This window comes from Mesoplodon mirus, assembly GCF_964341445.2.
Source record: "Mesoplodon mirus genome assembly, chromosome: 19".
NCBI lineage: Eukaryota > Metazoa > Chordata > Mammalia > Artiodactyla > Ziphiidae > Mesoplodon > Mesoplodon mirus.
The window spans coordinates 62,935,590-62,961,057 of record NC_138995.1 but is presented as its reverse complement, the minus strand read 5'-3'; the positions used below and the strand labels follow the sequence as shown (position 1 = coordinate 62,961,057).

The 25,468-nt window shown below is 44.2% G+C and overlaps 1 protein-coding gene across 1 annotated transcript; it reads right to left on the bottom strand.

Moving 5' to 3' along the window:
* Positions 1 to 1,570: 1,570 nt before the first annotated feature.
* LOC309795497 (NACHT, LRR and PYD domains-containing protein 8-like) lies at positions 1,571 to 24,618 on the bottom strand (the record flags this gene model as incomplete). Its single annotated transcript, XM_082607859.1, has 8 exons — positions 1,571 to 1,700; positions 5,845 to 6,015; positions 9,316 to 9,486; positions 11,177 to 11,347; positions 13,010 to 13,165; positions 18,852 to 19,022; positions 20,082 to 21,681; positions 24,372 to 24,618. 8 exons carry the CDS (start codon positions 24,616 to 24,618, stop codon positions 1,571 to 1,573), a joined length of 2,817 nt encoding a protein of 938 aa, XP_082463985.1.
* Positions 24,619 to 25,468: the final 850 nt, after the last annotated feature.

Genomic DNA, 25,468 nt, shown 5'->3' with positions numbered 1-25,468 from the left:
GTCATCACTTTGTGTAGAAAAAGAGGACTGTTTCAAAAGAAAATAGTTGTATGACTGCTTTCTAGATCTTTGAGTTCTACATGCTGCCCTAACTACTTTAGTCCTGTGCTAGATAGCTAGGACCTGAAAAACTGCAGTCTGGGGAATTCCCTGCTGGTCCAGAGGGCCCGGGTTCAGTCCCTGGTTGGGGAAATAAATCCCACAAGCCACACGGTGCGGCCAAAAGAAAAAAAAAGTGCAGAGTCTGCCCTGTGATGCGCAGTCTATTCCATGACGTTGCACAGGAGGCCACCTGTACATTCTAAGACTTCTCAAGGTCCTGTGATGGTCACTAGGGAGACAGAATTCAGGAAGCCACTCTCTAGACCTTCCAAACTGGGTCCAGGTTCAGCCAAGTACACCTCCAAGAGAAATTCGCTTTAATTTGTTTATTAATGGACTAAACTCCTTCAAAAAAAAAGTTGAGTCATACTTCACGTTTTATTTTTATTTATTTATTTTTAATTAATTTATTTATTTTTGGCTGCATGGGGTCTTCACTGCTGTACGCAGGCTTCCTCTAGTTGCAGAGACCTGGGGCTACTCTTTGTTGCAGTCCGCAGGCTTCTAATTGTGGTGGCTTCTCTTGTTGTGGAGCATGGGCTCTAGGTGCGCAGGCTTCAGTAGTTGTGGCACACGGGCTCAGTAGTTGTGGTCTGCGGGCTCTAGATCAAAGGCTCAGTAGTTGTGGCACACGGGCTCCGTTGCTCCGCGGCATGTGGGATCTTCCCGGAGCAGGGCTCGAACCCGTGTCCCCTGCATTGGCAGGCAGATTCCCAACCACTGTGCCACCAGGGAAGTCCCACACTTCACTTTTTAAAAAAGAGTTCCTTAAACATGATGTGATTTCCCTGTTCCATCACTTGTTATATTATCTCCCTCAGAAATTTTCTCTGGACCCTGTTTTCTTCCTATTTTTTTATTATTATTTTAAAAACTTTTTATTTTGTATTGGATTGGAATATAGCCGATTAACAACGTTGTGATAGTTTCAGGTGCACAGCAAAGGGACTCAGCCATACATATACACGTATCCATTCTCCCCCAAAGTCTCCTCTCATCCAAGCTGCCACATAACATTGAGCAGAGTTCCCTGTGCTATACAGTAGTGGACCCTCTTTCGAGGCAAGATGTTTTCCTTCGTAACAGTTGATGTACAAGTCTATTTGTAAATAAACAACACTTGACAAGTTTTTGAATTGCATTCATGCACATTTTTAATTCAATTCTCACAATACTCCAGTAGGTGAGTCAGATATTTCCCAGACAATGTTAACATGACATATTCAATGACTTCCAGAAGCCAGGAGTATAAGTGAGCTGGAATGCTCCTTACCGTGGTGCCCCCAATTCCATGACTAATCTATGTCTGACACGTGACCTTCAGGATCTCCGAGAGAGCTATTTGGAGGTCACGCGTTACACCATTTCCCAGAACTAACTGATCCATTGTAGACTCAGAATGGCCCGCAGAATAGGAAACCATTGCCCAATTTTTCATCAGGAAAAAATTATCCAGGGCGTCACCAGATCAATTCGTCCACGCTGCCTTATCACAGCACTCATCTTTCCAGTCCTGAACTATCTTCAGGATTTCATTGTTCACCACTGGGCCCTCCAGTCTTCTCATCATATCCACTCCATCACTCTGTTTCTTCTCCCTGAGAAGGATAAGAATCAGGTTTGGTTCTCCTATGCTCGGTTTTCTTTTGCAGTGCTGGAAAATATGTAAAACCTCTAGGACAGAAATTTACCACCCATGAGATTGATATAGTAAGTCCCCTACATAAGAACACATTCCATGACTTCCCAACCACGTGGAAAGGCAGAGGCTGTCACGTGTGTCTAGCATATGACTTCATAAAACATTGAATGTCCAAAAAAAGGGAAAGAATCCTTGCAAACCCTGCAATTGTTTCTTTTTCAAGTCACGTTTACTTTTTGGTTCTGTCATTCCATTTTCCTAATATTTATTAGCTTTATAAATCATAATAAGGTACAAAAAAAAAAGAACACATTCCATTCTGAGAGCGTGTTTGTAAGTCCAATTTGTTCATAAGTCCAACAAAGTTAGCCTAGGTACCCAACTAACACAATCAGCTATATAGTAGTGTACTGTAATAGGTTTATAATACTTTTCACGCAAATAATACATAAAAGCAAAGAAAACTTTTTTTCTTTTTTTTTTGCGGTACATGGGCCTCTCACTGTTGTGGCCTCTCCCGTTGCGGAGCACAAGCTCCGGACGCACAGGCTCAGCGGCCATGGCTCACGGGCCCAGCCACTCCGCGGCATGTGGGATCTTCCCAGACAGGGGCACGAACCCGTGTCCCCTGCATCGGCAGGCGGACTCTCAACCACTGCACCACCAGGGAAGCCCAAGAAAACATTTTTAATCTTACAGAACAGTACCTTGAAAAGTACAGTAGTACAGTATAACAGCTGGCATCCAGGGGCTGGCATTGAGTGAACAGGCAAGAAGAGTTACCGACTGGAGGAGGGAGAGGAGGTGGGAGATGGCAGAGCTGAAGGATCCTCAGCCGTAGGAGACGGAGGGCGAGATGCACAACGAGTAGAGGACGCACGCACGAGACAATGTATGCCAGACAGATGAACTAACTTACGTGATTGGATATGTGAATGCACATTCTCATCTCTGAAAGCTCGCCACTTGAAGGCTCGTATTTAGGGGACTCACTGTAAATGGAATATTGCCTGCCGTATCAGTAAACAAAGGATGTCACAGTCATCAGTGATTGCAACCCAGTGGTGAGCTGGTGAGCACCGAGGGAACTCAGGAAGGAAACGAATACCTGCTATCTAGCAGCCATCAGACTGCAGCCACGCCCCACGGTGAGCCCTGAGGGAACTCAGGATGAGAAAACACAGGATACTGGCCCCAAGTAGCTGAGATACATATCAAAGGAATGATATCAGTGAGCCCAGACTCTTGCATCTTCCCATACATAGAAAAGTGCTAAATGCCTTAACTTGAGATATCTGCTTTTCTTTTATTAACAGTAACCTTTTGTTCCTACAACCTGCCCTTTGTTGCAAAACTCCTGTATATCCTAGCTGCCCCGTCACCTGCTCAGAGCAGTTTTCTCAGGGTTACTTGAGACTCTGACTCCTGGGCTTGAAGTCCTAAAAATTCCTACTGAATAAAACCTACCTCTCAACTTTTAGGTTGTGAATATATATATATATATATATATATATATATATAGTGTGTGTGTGTGTGTGTGTGTGTGTGTGTGTGTGTGGTACGTGGGCCTCTCACTGCTATGGCCTCTCCCGTCACGGAGCACAGACTCTGGACGCGCAGGCTCAGCGGCCATGGCTCATGGGCCTAGCCTCTCCGCGGCATGTGGGATCTTCCCAGACCAGGGCACGAACCCGTGTTCCCTGCATCGGCAGGCAGACTCTCAACCACTGCGCCACCAAGGAAGCCCTGTGAATATATTTTTCTAGCCAACAAGCTCAAGATCAATGGTGCAGCTCTCAAGAGCTCAGGGGTGAAGCCCAGGAGCCTTGGATCCACCAATTACAAGGTGTGGCCAGTGCCTCCAAGTGGCCCCAAAGATTCTTCTTCCTGTTATTCACACTATCATGTAGCCCCCTCTCTCACTGGGCTACAGTGGGTCTGTGTGACCATTAGAATAAAGCAGAAGGGATGGGTCTTTCAAGATTCAGTAATAAAAGACTGTGGCTCTGTTTTGGGCACTTTTGCCCCCCCTGCCCCCTTCCTCCCTCTCCCATCACTTGTTCAGGAGGGAGCTAGCTGCAACGTTACGCACAGCCTTGCAGAGAGCAACTGAGGCCGCCTGCCAACAGCCACGTGGGTGAGCTTGGAGGTTGGTCCTCCAGCCTCATCACCCTCCAGTCAACACCTTAACTCAGCTCGTAAAAGAGCCTGAGTAGAACCATCCAGTTAAACTGCTCCCATATTTCTGACCTTCAGAAATTTTACAACAAATGTGTGTTGCCTTATTAAGCATTGAGATAATGTGTCCCAGGGCAATAGATAATGAATACACCAGCTGTTTCCTATGACCTTTACCCAGAATCCATCGATAATTGAGATCATGATGGTCTCAGGCACTGAACTTAGTGCCTTATAGATGCACTTTCTTCCAATCCTCATAGTATCTCCTGCAGGAGGATGCCAACCCAAAATTACAGATGGAGAAACAGAAAGATCCACGAAGCCCTTCACAGCTGCAGATCTGGTAAGTGATGATAACACATTCATTTGTTTAAGACAGGAGAGAAGATGAAGAAACAAACAGTTTAAGAGCAGATGGCTACGTTTTTACCTTTTTTTTTTACAGTTGGCCAAGAGGCACATGAAAAGATGCTCAACATCGCTAATTATTAGAGAAATGCGAATCAAAACTACAATGAGGGGACCTCCCTGGCGATCCAGTGGTTAAGGCTCCGCACTTCCAATGCAGGGGGTGTGGATTCGATCCCTGGTCAGGGAGCTAAGATCCCACAAGCTGTGAGGCATAGCCAAAAATAAATAACTAAAAATTTTTTTAAAACTGCAGTGAGCTACCACCTCATACCAGTCAGAATGGCCATCATCAAAAAATCTAGAAACAATAAATGCTGGAGAGGGTGTGGAGAAAATGTAACCCTCCTACACTGTTGGTGGGAATATAAATTGGTACAGCCACTATGGAGAACAGTGTGGAGTTTCCTTAAGAAACTAAAAATAGAGCTACCATATGATCCAGCAATCCCATTCCTGGCCATATATCCAGAGAAAACCATAACCCGAAAGAATACATGCTCCCCAGTGTTCACTGTAGCACTGTTTACGATAGCCAAGACATGAAGCAACTTAAATGTCCATCAACAGAGGAATGGGTAAAGAAGATGTGCTACATATACACAATGGAATATTAATTACTCAGACATAAAAAAGAACGAAATAATGCAATTTGCAGCAACATGCATGGACCTGGAGATTATCATACTGAGTGAAGTAAGTCAGACAGAGAAAGACAAATACCATATGATATTGCTTATATGCGGAATCTAAAAAAAAATGACACAAGTGAACTGATTTACAAAACAGAAACAGACTCACAGACTATGGTTACCGGGGCGGGGGGAAGAGTGCAGGGGAGGGGTAGATTGGGAGTTTGGGATTGATATGTATACACTATACTTAAAATAGGTAACCAACAAGGACCTACTGTAAAAAACAAATGAACAAATAAATATTTTTAAAATGCAAAAAAAAAAAGAGCAGACAGTAGAATCCAGGTTTATTTTCTCATTTCACACACAGGAATTGTGGTTTGTCAGCCACATGAAGGAAACTATAAATCCCCAGGAGGACTTCCCTGGGGGCGCAGTGGTTAAGAATACGCTTGCCAATGCAGGGGACACAGGTTCGAGCCCTGGTCCGGGAAGATCCCACATGCCGTCGAGCAACTAAGCCTGTACGCCACCAACTACTGAGCCTGCGCTCTAGAGCCCGCGAGCCACAACTACCGAAGCCCACACGCCTAGAGCCCGTGCTCTGCAACAACAGAAGCCACTGCAATGAGAATCCCGTGCACCGCAACGAAGAATAGCCCCCACTCGATGCAACTAAAGAAAACCAGTGCACAGGAACGAAGACCCAACGTAGCCAAAAATAAATAAATAAATTTATTTTTTTAAAATCCCCAGGAAAGGAACAAAGGTCATTAGCAACATCTGCCGACAGCATCTGGGGTCCAGAATCTCACTGCTGATGAGGGGCTTTCCTAGGGCTATGCATCCTGCACAGGGAACCCAGAAGATACTTACAGAGAGACCTCAGATCCCCACTTCCTCTTCCTGACGGCCTCACGCAGGTGGAGGATGCCCCCAAACCCGATGTCGTTCTTGCTCAAGTCCAGGTATCTCAGGGTTTGGTTGTTGAGGAGCACAGAAGCCATGGCCCGGCAGCAGATGGAGGTGAACAGGCACTTTTCCAGCCTATGGGAGAGAAACAGGCAGCAGAAAAGTCACCACATCCCTCACCTGAGAGCTCAGCCAGCCTAGCTGCTCACAGCCTGGAAATCACACTCTGGCCGGAATGAGTCATTTCATTCCAAGTAGCTTATTTTTCTTTTTAAAAATGTTATTTTATTTTGAAGTATAGTTGATTAACAATGTTGTGTTAGTTTCAGACATACAGCAAAGGGATTCAGTTGTACATATACATGTATCTATTTTTTTCAAATTCTTTTCCCATTTAGGTTATTATAGAATATTAAGCAGAGTTCTCTGTGCTATACAGTAAGTCCTTGTTGATTATTTTAAATATAGTAGTAGGACTTCCCTGATGGCACAGTGGTTAAGAATCCACCTGCCAATGCAGGGGACAGGGGTTTGATCCCTGGTCAGGGAAGATCCCACATGCCGCGGAACAACTAAGCCCATCTGCCACAACTACTGAGCCTGTGCTCTAGAGCCCATGAACCACAACTACTGAGCCTGCTCGCCTAGAGCCCGTGCTCTGCAACAAGAGAAGCCACCGCAATGAGAAGCCTGCACACTGCAACAAAGAGTAGCCACTGCTCGCCGTAACTAGAGAAAGCCCGCGAGCAGCAATGAAGACCCAACACAGCCAAAAATAAATAAATAAATAAATATTTTTTAAAAAAACAAAACAAGACTAACCTTCTGGAGTAAAAGAATTGTGACCTCCAGAACTCCCTTCGAGTAATTATGAACAAAAATGAAATCCATTATCAGGACTAATCCTAGAAATTAAGGATGTAACATAATGTGATTTAAATGCTCTAGACTTCTGTGATATCACTTACATGTGCAATATTAAAAAGAACACAAATGAGTATATATGTAAAATAAAAGTGAGGCAGGAGATAGATGGGCTCCAGGCTAGACAGTTACAACTGGCCTCCTGTTTACACTTCCTGAGGTGAGAAGAAGATGGGCTCCAGGCCAGACATTCATTACCAGCCCCCTGTTTACATTTCCTGAAGCAAGAGACAAACAGACTCCAGGACTACATATTTATGACCGGATTCCTGTCTATATTTCGAGATCTGCACCTTGATGTAAAAACCAGTAACAGAAATAGGGTAAATAACCAGACACTGGACAGAGTGGGACAAACCGTTAAAAGATCAAGAGGTTGGGCTTCCCTGGTGGCACAGTAGTTGGGAGTCTGCCTGCCGATGCAGGGGACACAGGCTCGTGCCCCAGTCCGGGAAGATCCCACATGATGCAGAGTGGCTGGGCCCGTGAGCCATGGCCGTTGAGCCTGCGCATCCCGAGCCTGTGCTCCGCAACGGGAGAGGCCACAACAGTGAGAGGCCCACATACGGCAAAAAAAAAAAAAAAGATCAAGAGGTTATGTATTTCCCATCCTTGGGGCAAGGGAGACATTGCACATGTGCAGAAAGGCTCCTTGGGGGTCAAAAAGGAGGGGCACCACCCCATAACATGTGATGCTAAGGCCGTCCCATAGGCCTGTGGGCTGAAATCCATCTTGGAAAAAAGTTGCACACGCAAGTTGGGGAGGGTCCTAGAGAAGGTCAGGTGTGGAAAAAGAAATCAGATAACTGGCCAAAGGTAAACAAAGACCCGGAAGAACTGCCGTATATGAATGACTTAACCACCTCTTTATGGGGCTCCTCCTTATTAGGGGGGACGCCCACACCCTTTCTCTCCGGGTGTGCGTCTCTGACCTGCTTCTATCTCAACTAAGCAAACTGTTTCTCTGTGTGCTCTCCCACTTGTTGTTGTGCTATGTCTCTAATAATAAACTTTGTACCTGTTTTACAGGTTTCTTTTTTGCTCCGTGAGAAATGCATTTTTCACTGGGGGCAAGAGCCAGCGGGTGTGGTGGCTGGGATTCCTGGTTTTCATCCAGGCTTCCCAGGTTCAATTCCTGGGCAGGGAATTAAGATGTTGCTTCACGCCACCGCTCACTGCCGCCTCTCCGAGATCAGAAGCGGCCTCAGAGACATAGAAAACAAACTGGTGGTTACCAAAGGGGAGAGGGAAGAGGGGAGGGACAAGTTAGGTGTACAGAATTAAGAGATACAAACTAGTATGTATAAAATAGATAAGCAACAAGAATATATTGTACAGCATAGGGAATTGTAACCATTATCTTATAATAATGTTTAATGGGGGTATAATCTATAAAAATACAGAATCACTATGCTATATACCTAAAACTAATATAATATTATAAATCAACTATACTTCAATAAAAAATAAAAGCTAACATTTCTGAGTGAAAAAAGTGATCTAGACTTAGAGCCCAGATCATACCAATAGTGAACAGAAAAGGCAGGTAGGAAAGAGGCAAGAAAAAGTTGTACATGTATAACTGAATCACTTTGCTGTACATCTGAAACTAACACAACATTGTTAATCAACTATACGCCAATAAAAAATTTAAAAAATAACTCAAAAAAAGTTTCAACCTTTGTCATCAGAGATGTCTATAAATCTTTTCTAAATATTTAGGGTAACCACTAAAACAATTAAAAATAGGATGAATTCTTTCAAATCACTTGGCTAGTATGCATGTTAGCATAGAGACCTTTAGGAGAAGGAAAAAATACATACAAAAAAAAGATTCCCTAAGCATAAACATTGATTTTGGAAGACTCGCCATCTAAGGTATTAGTCTAAAATTAACAAGTTCTTCTTTATCTTTCATTGAATGGAAGAATTTAACAATGGTCCTTAAACTCTAGCCTTCACGGGAATCATGGGAGGTGATTGTGAAGCACAGACTGGGGGGTCCCCACCCTCAGGACACCACAAGATCCAGCGACCCCACTTCTGCTTATGGACCCAAAGGAATCGAAACCAGGATATGGAAGAGATACCTGCACCCTCATGTTCATAGCAGCACTATTCACAATAGCCAAGACACGGAAGCAACCTCAATTCCCATTGACAGATGAGTGGATAAAGATGTGATATATACATACAATGGAATACTACTCAGCCAATAAAAAGAATGAAATTCTGTTTGTGACAACATGGGTGGACCTTGAGGGCATTATGCTCAGTGACATAAACCAGACACAGAGAGACAAAGGATGCAAGAATTTGCCTTTCTAACAACTTCCCTGATGAAGAGGTTCCTAGTCTGAGGACTGTACTTTGAGAATCACTGCTCTGAAGTTTCCAAGTCCTCCAACCAAATGGGGGGAACACCCAGAAGTGCAAAACACATTCCCACATTCTACCCTAAGAGAATTTCACAGACACTTGGTCTCAAAGAAGGAAACGGGGACAACTTACTCAAGAATCTGTAGGCCCGAGTCAGGGTTCATCAGGGCCTGACAGAGCAGGATAACCCCGTCGTCCCTCAGGCTATTAAAACCAAGGTCCAGACTTCTCAGGGTTTTATTTTCATCAAGAGCAGAAGCCATATCCTGACAGCATTCAGAGGTCAAGGCACAATTTCTCAGCCTGCAGAGAAACACCCACCAAAACACCCTTAGCTTTCTTTCCTGCCTTTTTTTTTTTTTGGTATAACAGCTTTATCAAGATATAATTAATGTGCCATATAGTTCACCCACTGGAAGTGTACACACCATTGGTTTTCAGTATATTTACAGAGTTGCACAACATTTACCACGATTCTAGAACATTTTCATCACCCCGAAAAGGAAAATGGTGTACGTTTTAGCAGTCATTCCCAATTTCTTCCCCACCCACCCCCACTCTACCAACCACTAATCTGCTTTCTCTTCCTGTCAATTTGCCTATTCTGGACATTTAATATAAATAGAATCATACTATATGTGGTCTTTTGTGATTGGTTTCTTTCATTTAGCATAATATTTTCAAGATTCATCCACTTTGCAGCATGTATTAATATATAGTTTGTTGCTTTTTATGGTTGGATAATACTCCATCCTATGGATAGACCACACTTTATCCATTCATCAGCTTTTGGACACTTCGATTGTTTCCCACTTTTTTGTTACTACAAATAATGCTGTTATGGAAATCCACGTACAATTTTTTGTGCAGATTTTGTTTTTATTTCTCTTGCATATATACCAAGGAGTAGAATTGCTGACTCATGTTACGTTTCTGTTTAACCTTTTGAGGAGATACCCGTCTGTTTTCCAAAGCAGCTGCGCCATTTCCTGCTTCTTTTTGGGATCCTGCAAGCTTCAATGGGTTCAGGGGATATTGCGTGTCAGTTCAGCATTTCTGGTTTTAGGAACTGCACATTTCTTTAGGGTTTAAGACAGTCTGAGTTTAATTTCTGTCAGTGACAGCCAATGATACCTAGGGGAAGTCATTTAAAGAATTCAGGATAGAGTGAGGTAAACACCAAACAGGATATCACTTAGTATGTATCCTGGTCCATATCACTGAGGTTGATACATGACTCACTTCTAAGCAGAAAGCCAGGTCATATTACATTATTCTGATCTCAGAGGTATAACACTCACTCCCAACCTCTAGGAGTTAGAGGAACACATTGGATCAGAGGTTCCCCAACTTTCCCCATTTATGCCCTCCTTAGTGTCTCACTTTTTTCACATCACCCGTGACTTCATTAAATTTTGCTCTGTGGAATTCCCTGGGGGTCCACGGGTTAGGGCTCCATGCTTTCACTGCCGAGGGCCCAGGTTCAATCCCTGGTCAGGGAACTAAGATCCCACAAGTCGCACGGCATGGCCAAAAAATAAAAAAGTAAAATAAAATCTGTTAAAAAACATTTTTGCAATGCACTTGCTCTCGCGATCGCTAAAGACAGAGCTTTGCAAAGATATGACATCATTGAAAGGCATGTAGCACAACCTGATGTTAGAACAGAACTACCTCAAGCTAATAGTTCTTGCGGCAATGAACAGATGTCAGTATCTCTTACATTTAAAATATCCTGCAGCGCCTCTGTGAGTTCACCCCTGGGTACCTCGGCACACAGTTTGAGAACTCTGCTGCTAGATAATTTGCCTCTGAAACTGAACTCATAACCACCTTCCTTTTTATTATGCTTTCTTCCAGCGTCAGCACAATGCCTAAAATGCAGTAGGTGCTTAATAAGTATGTTGCATAAATGGACACATATATCACAGTTGTTCTCCATTGCCCTATTCTACTCCAGGGAGTTCCCAAAAGAGGACATTTGGGGACTTACACCAGCCTCTGCAGAGGATACTGAGAGCGTTGCAAGGCATTCCAAAGCTGTTTCGCCCCATCATCCTTCAAGGCATTTTTTGCCAAGCTCAGATGGGTCAGATTCTTGTTACTCGCAAGAGAAGAGATAAGACTTTTGCAGGAAAGTGACGTGAGGTCACAGTTCTCCAATCTGTGGGAGAGACACACACAGACGGGGTGCAATTTAATTCATGCCTGCGACAGGATTTTCCTTGTCTCATGTCGAGAGATGAAGATTTCAATCAGGGCTTTCCTTCTAAATGCAAACGCCTCATCCTACTTCTGTTACCAGCTCTTAGGGCTTCCCAGATTTAAGGGGGAGGATAGCACTTTGATGTGAGAAGCAATTGGGGATCAGGAAAACAGTTACAGAGAGGCATGAAGAGGGAAGAGAAAGGGACCAGCAATGACTAAACAGTAAATAACATATATGGAGGTGACCTGGGAAGAGACACCATCTCACAAGGTAAAGAAAAATAGAAACACGCACTGAGGACAGAAGCGGGCACTCGTATTAGAGAAACTAAGATGTATAGGAAGGTCCTGAAAACGTTTTCATGTGTGGTGAGGGAAGTGCAAACGTAAACAAGAAAGTATCTAATGTAATAACTTTGTATGGTGACAGATGATAACTAGACATCATGGAGATCATTTTGTAACGTAGAAAAATATCAGATCACTGTGTCGTACACCTGAAACTCATATAATATTGTAAGTCAATTATACTTCAATTAAAAAATAATGAAGTGGGGTTTCCCTGATGGCGCAGTGGTTGAGAGTCCGCCTGCCAATGCAGGGGACACGGGTTCATGCCCCGGTCCGGGAAGATCCCACATGCCACGGAGTGGCTGGGCCCGTGAGCCATGGCCGCTGGGCCTGCATGTCCGGAGCCTGTACTCCATGATGGGAGAGGCCACAGTGGTGAGAGGCCTGCATACCACAAAAAAAAAAGTAGTACTTGAGTCATAAATAAACAATAACGTTATTTTCTGCTCAACAGATTGGCAAAAGCAGTAACAGTAACAAGAGTCGGATGAGAATTTGGGGGGAACTTTCTTACACACCATTGGTGGGACTGCAAATTGGTACCAACAGTCTGGAAACAAGCCTGGTAGAACTGAAGATGAATGCTCTCCATGACGTGGCAATTCTACTAGCGTGTGTCGGTGTGTCGGGGTGTGTGTGTGTGTGTGTGTGTTAATAGCTCAACTCTTGGTGGCAGGTAAGACGGACACCTAAATTGTTGCACATTCATACAAATGTTATCATTCAGCACCAAAGAGGAACAGCCTATAGAAACAACTAAACACAGATGAAGACTAAAATGTCGGTTGATTGGAAAAAGCACACATGCTCAATGAGGCCACTTATGTGAAATTCAAAGCACTGCAAAACCGTGCTCTGCTTAAGGATCCATGTATAGTATTATCAGTGTAAATACAAATAAGGAGCCTGATCAACCCAATTCAAGATGGCTCTGGGGGGGTGGGGGTCACGGGGTTGGGGACTGATGTGATCAGTGAGGAAGGAAAATAGTACCAGTGAGGTTCTATCTCATAAACTGGATGATGGATACATCAGGCTCATGATAGTTATATATTCTAGAATATTAGCTGCAAATATGTACTTTTATGTAGTTCTGTCTCTGTCTGTCTCTCTCAGCTCAGGCCTTCATTGCCCCATCTACGTCATTAACAATCACAAGACAATTTTGTTCCATTATACACACATTCCCCCATTTCTGTTTTGCTCCTAGAAACACTCAATCTACCAAACAACTGGGCAACAGCATGACAACCACAAAAAGACTTACGACAGCTTCTCCAGTTGGGCCACTGGCAGGTGGTGACATGGTTCAAACCTCTCCAGGGAGCTACGTTTCAGCATGAGAGTCTTCAGGTGAACATTGTTTTTGAGATTCCTGGCAAGATCAGTCCAATTTCTCGGGCTGAAAGGGCAATCTTCCAACCTACAGAAGCCACGCAAAAACACTGAACCTTAGCTCCCGGGGAAAATGGTGCCCACAGAGCCACCTGGACCTCACCTCCTGTCTCACAGCCTTGTTCTGCTCCCAAGAGTGACCGGAGGGGTCACTTCCCTGAGTAAACCTGCATCAAATTCAGCGTCTGAATTGCAAATAATCAATAGAAAATAATACACACTCAGGGCCATGACAAATTGGCATGGGCTAACTGTCCGGCTGTAATTCCAAACCAGGGACTTGATTCTGCCCTTGAAATACAACTTCTTTTTACATTTATTTGCCAAACCATTTTCAGGATAAAGAATGAGATTCAGTCAAACTATGGCCCGTGGACAAAATTTGCATTACTACCTGGTCCTGTACAGCTTGTGAACTGAGTGATCTAAAATTTTTTTTTAATTTATTTTTGGCTGTGTTGGGTCTTTGTTGCTGCACATGGGCTTTCTCTAGCTGCAGTGAGAGGGGGCTACTCTTTGTTGCAGTGCGTGGGCTTCTCATTGCAGTGGCTTCTCTTGTTGCGGAGCACAGGTTCTAAGGCGCACGGGCTCAGTAGTTGTGGCTTGTGGGCTCTAGAGTGCAGGCTCAGTAGTTGTGGTGCACGGGCTTAGTTGCTCCGTGACATGTGGGATCTTCCCAGACCAGGGCTCGACTTATGTCCCCTGCATTGGCAGGCGGATTCTTAACCACTGCACCACCAGGGAAATCCCTAAAATTTTTTTAATAGTTAAAGAATATTTTGTGACACATGAAAATTAAATGAAATTCAAATTGCAGTGTTCATACATAAATAAAATCACTAGTAAATTATATAATTATTAGTTATTAATAATACAATTGATACTTAATAAATCATTAAAGTTATTGATGAACTCTGTGAATACATAATTATTAATCATAATGAAGTTTTATTGGAACACAACCATGCCTATTCATTTGCATACTGGCAATGGATATTTTAGCACTCTGTCACCACTATTTAATTCAGATGTTATAGCAGAGTAGAATAGTCGTGACAGAGACGGTACGTCTTGCAAAGTTGAAAATATTCCTTACCTGGCCCTTCATAGAAAAGGTTTGCTGAACACTGACACCGATAATAATATAGTAAGAAAAATTAGGAAGTAATGAGTTTTAACTGTTACCTTTGTTTTTTAATATAATTTATTCGATACTAAGTTTATGTGAGTTAGTTTTTTAATAATGCTGTTTAACAGCCCTCACCAAATTTCTGAATGTTTAACAATCAGCTCTTGCAAGCCAGGGTGGGCTGGCCCAAGCTCACCCCTAGAGCTATGGCTCACCCCAGGGCTATGGTTTCCCTATCTCAGACACACCTGGGACATCAAATTGTAGTTTTCAAGCTGAGTGAAACTTAGAACCAGAGGGTAGAATGGTGGTTGCAGGGGCTGGGGTGGGGGAAATGATGGTCAAAGGGCACAAACTTCCAGTTAGAAGATGAATAAATTCTGGAGCTCTAATGTACAGCACGGTGACAATGGTTAACAAGACTGTAGTGTATACTTGACGTTTGCTAAGAGAGTTGATCTCAAGTGTTCAGATGGTGGCTTTGTGAGGTGGCACACTGGTTATGTAGCTTGACTGTGGCAATCATTTCACAGTGCATACATATATGAAATTGTCACCTTAAAAAAAATCTGAGTGAACAGCCATAAAAAAGAATGAAATATTGCCATTCGCAGCAACATGGATGGACCCAGAGATTATCATACTGAGTGAAGTGAGTTAACGACAAATATTTTGAGATCACTTATATTGGAATCTAAAACATAATATAAATAAATTTATTTATAAAGAGAAACAAACTCACAGACAGAAAATAAACTTATGGTTACCAAAGGGGAAAGGGGTGGGGAGAGGGATAAATTAAGAGTTTGGGATTAACAGATATATACCATTATATATAAAATATATAAACAATAAAGGTTTACTGTATAGCACAGGGAACTATATTCAATATCACAATAATCTATAATGGAAGAGCATCTGCAAAAATATATGTATAACACAACAATGTAAAGCAATTATACACCAATAAAGATGTTAAAAATATATATACGTAGGGCTTCCCTGGTGGCGCAGCGCTTAAGAATCCCGCCTGCCAATGCAGGGAACACGGGTAAGAGCCCTGGTCCGGGAAGATCCCACACGCCGCGGAGCAACTAAGCCCGTGCACCACAACCACTGAGCCTGCACTCTAGAGCCCATGAGCCACAACTACTGAAGCCCGCAAGCCTAGAGCCCGTGCTCTGCAACGAGAGAAGCCACTGCAATGAGAAGCCCGCACACTGCAACAAAGACCCAACTCAGCCAAAATTAAATAAATTTATTAAAAAAATATATATATATGTATAACTGAATCACTTTGCTGTACACCCGAAACTAACACAATATTGTAAATCAACTATACTTTGATAAAAGAAAAAAGCGGAGTGAAACTGACAATTGATTACAGTAATATGTCAGGCAGGCTGAGCATGTAACCCCCACCTCTGAACGGACCGCCTGGGTGCCAGGGTTCTCTCTCCATCCGTCCCAGTCTCACCTCAGACACTGTAGAAAACACTGGGGGTGTTTCAAGGCATTGCACAGAAACTCCATGACCTGGCATCTCACTTCCGTGTCTTGTATTTCCAAGTATCTCAGGTACTGGTTTTCCACCAGAACTCCGATTAAGTCTTCATTCAACACGAGGGGGCTCACGTGCCTAAAGCTGCAGAGGTAAGCAGTGTCTGGTTATCATAGGCTCGTATCAGCCCATCAGCTCTTTTTTCTTGAACAGCTTTATTGAGGTATAATCGACACACCAAAAAAAGTGCATCTATCATATATCTAATGCACCCAATTTCATGAGGTTGGACATGTTCCTACACCCGTGAAACCATCACCACAATCAAGGTGGCTAATTAGATTTTTTTTCCCTCCAGCTTTGTTGAGATAATACAGGTAACAATGTATCAGTTTAAAGTGTACAGCACTTGTTGATTTGATGCGCTTACATATTGCAAAACGATTACAACCTGAGCGTCAGCTAACTGCCTCCATCTGGTCACATACTTACCATTTTTTGGGGGGGTGGTGAGAACATTGAAGATCTATTCTCTTAGCAACTTTCAAGTATACCATAAGGTATTGTTAACTATAGTCACCATGCTGTGCATTAGATCCCCAGAAAGTATTCAATGTTTAACTGGAAGTTTATAGTACATTTTTTTTTTTCGGTACGCAGGCCTCTCACTGTTGTGCCTCTCCTGTTGCGGAGCACAGGCTCCGCATGTGCAGGCTCAGCGGCCATGGCTCACGGGCCCAGCCGCTCCCTGGCATGTGGGATCTTCCCGGACCGGGGCATGAACCTGTATCCCCTGCATCGGCAGGCGGACTCTCAACCACTGCGCCACCAGGGAAGCCCTACTGTACATTTTGACCAACATTTCCCCATTTGCTAATTAGTTCTCCTTCGTTCAATCAGTCCATAAATGCGTGAGGCCCCTTTCTGTGCAGCCCAGGGTTCCAAACTGGATTCTCTTCTCAGCTCAGCCTCCTAGTTGGACGACCTTATGTGAGTCACTTAATCTCCCCAAGATTCATTTCATGTCCTCAAGAGAGCTCATGACATTTTCCAGTTAGGACGGTCACGAGAATTAACACAAGTGATGCCTGTAAGAGGTTCTGCATAGGGCTTGATGTAGAAAGGAAGGCACTCAAAAAATGGGAGCTAGAGACTTCCCTGATGGTCTAGGGGTTAAGACTTCGCCTTCCAATGCAGGGGGTGGGGGTTCGACCTCCGGTCGGGGAGCTAAGATTCCCACATGCCTTGTGGCCAGAAAAGCAAAACACAAAACAGAAGCAATAGTGTAACAAATTCAATAAAGATTTTTAAAAAATTGGTCCACATAAAAAAAATCTTTTTAAAACAATGGGAGTTAATGATAGTCATTATAATAACAGGAGAGAAAATAGGTCAGATACTGGTCAAGTGGGCTATTTCAAGGAATTTTTTTTTTTTTTTTTTTTTTTTTTTGCTGTACGCGGGCCTCTCACTGCTGTGGCCTCTCCCGTTGCGGAGCACAGGCTCCGGACACACAGGCTCCGCGGCCATGGCTCGCGGGCCCAGCCGCTGCGCGGCATGTGGGATCCTCCGAGATAGGGGCACGAACCCGTGTCCCCTGCATCGGCAGGCGGACTCTCAACCACTGCGCCACCAGGGAAGCCCCTATTTCAAGGAATTTTGATGAAGTATTGAGTTTCTGGGTTTTAAAACCATAGGGAGAGGGTGTATAAGGTAATAGCTAAGATAACTGATTCTGGAGTTTAAATCTGTATTCCAATTACGTACCAGCTGTGTAACCTCGTGCCCTAGCTTCCTCATGAAATACCTACTTCTTTAGGATGGCTGTGGGTTTTAAGAGCACTGAAATGTAACGCTGGACCTAAGACAGCCCAGCAGAGGGTGAGTGCTACATAAATGTCTGTACATTTTTTGCTGTTGAAGATAATGTTGCAGTGATGTTCTCAACCATTCCTCTGAGTTTGTGCATATGTATTTACCTTGGGTGGATTTTAAAAAGTGGACCTTGGGGTCAAGGTGTACATGCATGTTTCATTTTGTAGACCCTGCCTAACTGCAATTGGATCTGGCTCACCTTCTTCCCTCTTTCATGGAAATCTTGACCTGTGACACGCAGGGGCCTGCTAAGCGTGATGCATCACAGAAGTGTGGTGTGGTGATGGAGGAGGCGAGCCTCAGACCACCTGAGATGGAGAGCGTTCCCCAAAGCTTACCAGCTGTGTGACCTCAGACAAGTCACTTAACCTCTCTGGTTCTCCCTTTAAAAAAATCAGGATAACAGTACTTACCTCAAAGGAATGCAGTGGTATACCATACTAAGTACCTGCTTAGCACATCACCATTCAGGCAGTAAAAACAACTAGGAGTTTTAGTTTTTTGAGGAACCTCCATGCTGTTTTCCACAGTGGCCGCCAATTCACACTTTCACCAACAGTGCATTGGGGTTCTCTTTTCTCTGAATCCTCACCAACACCTATTATCTCTTGTGTTTTTGATGACAGGTGTGGGGTGATATGTCATTGTGGTTTTCATCTGCATTCCTCTAATGTTTAGTGATGTTGAGCCTCTTTTCATGAGCCTGTTGGCCATCTGTATGTCTTCTTTAGAAAAACAACCTCACTTACATGTGGAATCTAAAAAATAACGAAACTCTTAGAAAAAGAGATCAGATTTATGGTTGTCAGAGGCGGGGGTGGGTGAATTGAGTGAACATGGTCAGAAGGTACAAACGTCCAAGTATAAGACAAATAAGTGCTGGGGTGACTGTAGTTAACACTGCTGTGTGGTAGATGGGAAAGATGCTAAGAGAGTAGACCATTCAGTCACTAGGAAAGAGCATGTTGGTAACTGTGTGAGGTGATGGATGTTAACTAAACTTACTGTGGTCATCATTTTGCAATATATGTACGTCAAGTCATTATGCTGTAAAACTTAAACCTACAGTGTTATATGTCAATTCTATCTCAGTAAGACTAGGAAAAAAACCTACGGACATGGATGCCTTCAGCAAGTCTAGTGTGAGCAGAGAGGGAAACAGACTGTTTCCATGGAATTCCTTCCAACTAGGATTTGTTTTATACTCACATCAGTTTTTGGAGTTTACAGTGTGGATGTTTCAGTGCTGTAGAAAGGACCTTCACTGAATCAGGATCCATAGTACTGTTTGTCACAGCCAGGACTTCCAGACTCTCATGTGTCCTAAACACAGAGCAGAAGTCTTGCCACCAGAGATAACACCTCTCACTGCCCTCTGGTCTGTGTGGGAGAAAAAGAGAAAAGGGCTCACCGTTAGAGATTAAGCTTGAGAAAACCTACTAGCAAACCCAGGGCTTCCTTATGATCACAGACCCCTTTATGACTTTCATAAGATGCCCTCATTTAAGAAGATGCCCAGCAGAACTGTTACAGGATTTTTCATTTCATTCCAGGAAGACTTGTGACCTCACTTATATTTTCCTATGACTTAGGGAAAAAAGGAGTTGCCTTTTAATCACTTAGGATTTATATGGGGGCAGAGATGAGGATGCAAAACATAATCCATATTCTTACTCTGTGCTTATGAAGTTGTTCCTAAAAAGAAAAAACTCTATATAGGAACAGAATAAGGGAAAATTATTCTTTCTTTTTGGGGGGTGGGGGAGGGGCATGGTGAGCGCAGAATCCAAAATCCAGAGCAAGATCAGCATGTAGTGTCTTTGGCTCTGAGAGTCCCTCTAATTTTCTCCTTCATTCTTCCCCATCATAGAAAGTCTTGTTGGATAGCACTTCCTTAGAGACTAAAAGGCTTCTGATATACAGAATTGGGGTGATAGATGAAACAGTCCCCACATACATGGGAAGGAGGGTGTGCAGCATAGAGGCAAGGTAGGTGAACCACTCATCTTGGTTTTTTCCAGGATTCTCCCAGTTTTAGCATGGAAATTGGCACCCCAGGAACACCTTCTGTTTTTTTTAACATCTTTATTGGAGTATAATTGCTTTACAACGGTGTGTTAGTTGCTGCTGTATAACAAAGAGAATCAGCTATTCATATACACATATCCCCATATCTCCTCCCTCTTGTGTCTCCCTTCCACCCACCCTCCCTATCCCACCCTTCTAGGTGGTCACAAAGCACCGAGCTGATCTCTCTGTGCTATGCGGCTGTGTCCCACTTGCTATCTATTTTACGTTGTGTTCTGTTTTTAAGACTGAAAGTCCCATGTGCAAGGGATCCCCTCAAGACGGAGGTGGTCGCCCTAGATGCCCAGGAGATGGTAGGCAAGGTCCCCGATAGGACCGTGAATCTACCAAGGGAGAGGTGGGCGCACTTACCCAGAGGCAGGAAGGCGATCCGGGTAGCGACTGCTCGCCTTGGCGATGATCAGGGTGAGAGTCAGCTCTAACTCCTGCAAACGTCGGCAGAACTTCAGGCAAAAGGCAGACACTTGCATGTCTTTACTTCTGCTGATGACCAAAGCAGCTTTCCGACAGTTGTTTAGGATCTGACTCACAAATACCTCCTCCCGGATTTCATGCAGACAGGTGAATAGCTGTGGGACCCCGTGGTGCGGGGTTGGTGGATCACATTCATGTGGCTGGGCTGCGACTTTCAGCAATTTCTTCTTGTTGCCCAAGGACACCTTGCATCTGAACACCTGCTCCACAGCTAGAGCGCACGTGTCATTTAAAAGGCCAAATAAAAAAAGCGCCATCTGGGCAAGATGGTTTCTCTTTCTTCCGGGATGTGCTATCAGGCGTAGGACACGGAACCGGTCCAACACATGGAAATTTCTGAGTCTTCGTGGGAAGCAGAGAACATACAACAAGGCAGCAAAAAATTCCTGGAAGCTCAAGTGGGCAAAGGCGTAAAGGTCTTTGTCGCCCACCACCCTTCGAAAAATATTCGCGCTGAGAAAAGTCTCAACGTCTGTTTCATCCAGTCTGGCCAGGTTGAGATCTCTCTTATTAAACACCCATCTCCTTTCCCACATACCCTCTGCGGCCAAGGAGCACAGACCTTTCAACTGTTCTTGGTGAGTCTTATTGAAAAGGTCTCTAACCCTGGCTGGAAACAAGTTGGAAAGAAAGTAGACGAATACAGCTGTGGCGTTTGGAAATGTGTGCAGGAGATTTGCTCCTCTCTCCATCTGCTGTTTCAGACAAGAACATACCATCCAGCAGATGACAGGGACCTGGCACATGGAGAAGAGAATCGTGTTTCCCATGACAAAACTCAAGGCTTCATCGGCTTCGCTCTTGTTTCTGAAGTACGTCCTGAAATACCTGGATCTCTCAGGCACACTAAACCCTGTAAGGGTTATCAGAGACGGGCATTTCAGAAAGGGATTCAAGTTCTTCCAAGAGGTGAACCTCAGGAAGATGATTAGCGTGGCCCCGGGAAGCATTCTTTTGCTCAGCAAACTGGTCAGGAGGACAGACCAGGGCACCTTCTGGCTCCAGTCCTCACTCAGGTCCTCGGGTCTATTTATGAGGGTTGAGGTTAGTTCCTCGAAGCCATCAAAGAGGAGTAGAAGCTGGTCTTCTTTGGATATGATCTTGGACGCCAGAGCCCGAGACCCGGACAACTTGCGTGCAATGAGCTCAGCGAAGCTCTGCTCGTCCAACTGGTCCATCTCCTGGCAATGGAAGTAGAAAGCGTTCCAGAGCTTGTGGGCATAGAACTTGTTTTCTGCCCATTCTAACATCACTTTTTCGGCCAGGCTTGTTTTTCCAACCCCGGCGACCCCCTGAAGAACCACAGTCTTGGGCTGTCTTCCTTGAGGTTTTCTGGGAAGAAGTAGACAGGGTAAGAATGTCTCTTCTCTGTGTAGGTCTTGGTAAAAGAAGTCCATGTGGTTCCCAGGCCAAGCGGTCCTGTTCCATAGGGTCGAATATTCATTCATCAAGTGTAGTCTGTACTCCCGTAATTTATCTGGATGAATGAGATGGGAGAGATACAGGGTACAACATCAGTTGTTTGTGAGAACTAACTGAATAAGCAGAAAACGAGGCTTGATGTCTACATCCAGCTCCAGGACACAGTGCATCAATCACGCACGTTTCAGAGAGCAGTGCATCAATTAAGAAGCTGCAAGGAACAGAACAGACACCTTGAAGTGGCTTAGACAAAGCAAGAACTGCTCTTTACATAAGAAGTGGGGGGCGGTTATAAAGCTCTTGAAATTGGTTCAGTGACCCCATAGCTTCTATTGGCACCGCAGTTCTTTGGTCCTTTCTTCCTATTTCTTAATTCTCAGAAGATGGCTGGGGTAGCTTTATCTATGTTATTTGTATTTTTTTAATTAAAAAATATATTTAAAAAATTTTATTTTGGCTGCGTCACACGGCTTGTGGGATCTCAGCTTCCCCAACCAGGGATGGAACCTGGGCCCTCGGCAGTGAAAGCGCTGAGTCCTAATCACTGGACCCCCAGGGAATTCCCTAGACTCCTACTTTGATGGTCCAGGATAATGGAGTAGGGGAAGGAGGGATGGATTCAGATAGCTGCTGTATTTGCCTACCTACTGACCATTCCTAGCCTGGCAACAGCACCCTAAATTTTTTGGAGAACCGCCCCCTTCCCACTCTCCGACCGTTACTTTGGACTGTGGCTGGACCTACCATCAAGCTGTCTCATAAGCACATGAGCCAGTGTCCACCCACCAGAGCATTTCACCACATCATTCATCAACGAGCTCATGGTCTCAGTTCATTCAAGGCAGTGAGCTCTAGGACTTGTGTTGGAAAAATGAGAAATAAGCACTCTTTTTTCCTGCTGGTGTTGCTAAGGGCAGCTGGTGGCAGAAACAGCCAGTGAGCAGATGAGGGGCCACTCAAAACTGAATCCAATGGAAGGAGGCAGAGAAGTGATGTCTCGAGGATGTAGCCTGAGCCCCTGCATCCAGCTGGGTCGGTGGCTGGACTTCCCGCTTAGGTGAGTGCACAGCTGCTCTTTTTTCTGAAGTTCTGATTCACAGAAGGGACACTAGACATACTCATTTACAACCTGCCTTGCCTTAGGGACTGGGCTTCTCATCCCCACCCATAGCCTGTTTTCCACCAGAATCTGCACAGGGCCAGCACATACCAGACTCATCTTCCTCCAAGTTCATTTGTGTTTCTCTTGGGTTCAAGGCCTCTGGTTCCAAGTTAGGTAAAATGTCTGGAACAGACAAACAACAAGCCCCTCGTGGGCATGATAAGGTGGACAGAACAGGGAGAGCCACGTGGAGGGAATGGGGCCGCGTAGGAGAGCGGCGGCCCCGCCAGTCACGGGTCTCATTCGCTCAGCACCTTAGTTCAGGGAGAAGAAGATTACCCAGACCTCCCATCGCGATGCTGGGAAGTGAGAAAATGGGGGTGTGTCAGGAGGTCCTGGGGAGGGTGTTCAATAACATATAAATGTACAGCCCAGCCGAACACTGCACTCACACACACACATATATGTAAAACACACAAACACTCTAATATACATGTATGTGCATTTAGGAAGCAACCTAAATGTCCATCGAGAGATGAATGGGGAAAAAGATGTGGTACATACACACAATGGAATAGTACTCGGCCATAAGAAAGAATGAAATAATGCCATTTGCAGCTACATGGATGGAATTAGAGACATGTGGAATCTAAAAAAATGATACAAATGAACTTATTTACAAAACAGGAATAGACCCCCACACACAGAAAACAAACTTATGGTTACCAAAGGGAAAAGGTATGGGGAGGGATAAATTGGGAGATTGGGATCGACATATACACACTACTATATATGAAATAGGTAAGTAATAAGGACCTACTGTATAGCACAGGGAACTCTACTCAGTACTCTGTAATGGCCTATATGGGAAAAGAATCTAAAAAAGAGTGGATATATGTGTATGTATAACTGATTCACTTTGCTGTACTAACACGTGAAACTGAAACTAACACAACACTGGAAATCAACTATACTCCAATAAAAATTTAAAAAATAATAAAATAAACAACAATATTCTACTGTATAGCACAGGGAACTCTACTCAGTATTTTGTAATAAGCTATAATGGAAAGAATCTGAAAAAGAATATATATATTCGTATATATTTATATATATGGTTTTTTTTTTTTTTTTTTTTTGTGGTATGTGGGCCTCTCATTGTTGTGGCCTCTCCCGTTGCGAAGCACAGGCTCCGGACGCGCAGGCTCAGCAGCCATGGCTCACGGGCCCAGCCGCTCCGCGGCATGTGGGATCTTCCCAGACCGGGGCACGAACCCGTATCCCCTGCATCGGCAGGCGGACTCTCAACCACTGCGCCACCAGGGAAGCCCATATTTATATATATGAATCACTGTTCAGTACACCTGAAACTAGCACAACACTGTAAATCAACTATATGTCAATGAAAAAGGGAGCCAATTTCCAAATTAAAAAATAAAACCATAGTCGAAAAATTAAAAAATAAACGCTTTAATATACATGTATGTATGTGCTATATGTATATATATCTTTGTATGTGTACATTTAGATGTATAAGAAAATAAAGTGTAAGTATAGTGTATCTACATAGGAGTGGCTAGTGAAGCGTCTAGCTCTGTAGCACCCAAGCCCAACCCCGTCTTGTATACCGGATTCTTACTCACCATTCAGCTCCATCTGTACCCGAAGACACAGTTCTGCCTGGTTCATCTTGGCGAAGATGTCGTGAGTCACCTCCCAAGCGAGGCGTCCAGGGAAGGACTCGATTAGGAGGTGAACCACCTCCCCCCACCGGGCTGTCTTCAGCTGGTCCCAGCTGATCTGGAGAGAGCCAGGTCTGGGGCTCTCTTCCACTAAAAGCTGCTTGAACCTTTGTAGATTCTCCTTGTTTAAATAGACCATGTACAGCATGACTCCATCTTTGAAAGGGAAGGTGGAGGAGGGAGAGGATGAGAAGAAAGAAGGCGAGTGAGAGGAGAAAGAAGTGGGGGAAGGAGAGGAGGAAGAGCAGGAGGAAGAGTCAGAATTCCAGTTCACGTCACTCATCTTCACTCGAGGCCGAGAGCCTCAGCGCCAGCGATAAAGGGGACCAGTTGGAAGAGAGAAGAGACGCGACCTGGGGAGACATGAAGTTACACGAACGTGAGAACACCACCCCGGGGGACATATTTATGTAATCCATATTTGATGGAGCAAACCACGTGCTGGATATCCTCTTCCCCCCTTCCTCAAAGAGTCTCTGGCCTGCGGAAAACCCGGGGAGCCTCTCCACTATTGGGGCTCAGTGTTTAGACTCAAAACCACTTTGTAGTGTTTAATTCTCTCTGCCACTTATTAGCAAGGTGACTTTTGGAAAATTGCAGAGCCTCTTTGCACCTCTTTTCTCATCTCTGATACTGGGATCTTATCATATGTGCTCTTGGGGTTGTGAGGATTCTCAAAGACATACACCCACAAGTACATTTAAGACAGTGCCTGGTTCATCATAGCTAACAATGACTCAGGGCTTCCTCCTATACCATGATTATTTTAAAGGCTCAATGGGAATTTATAAAAAGCACCTGGAATCAAAGGTTTATTCCCTTCTATGCATCTTCTTGCATCTTCGCCACCACATGTCTTTCTTTTGTCTTCCTCCATCGTGTTTATTGTGTGTAAAAAGTGGAATGTGGAGGACAAAAGAATGAAGTCACAGGGGGAGTGGGGCGTTCGCCTTGGTCTACCTACTACTCGTATCCTATCACTTTTCTGAGTTATCTTT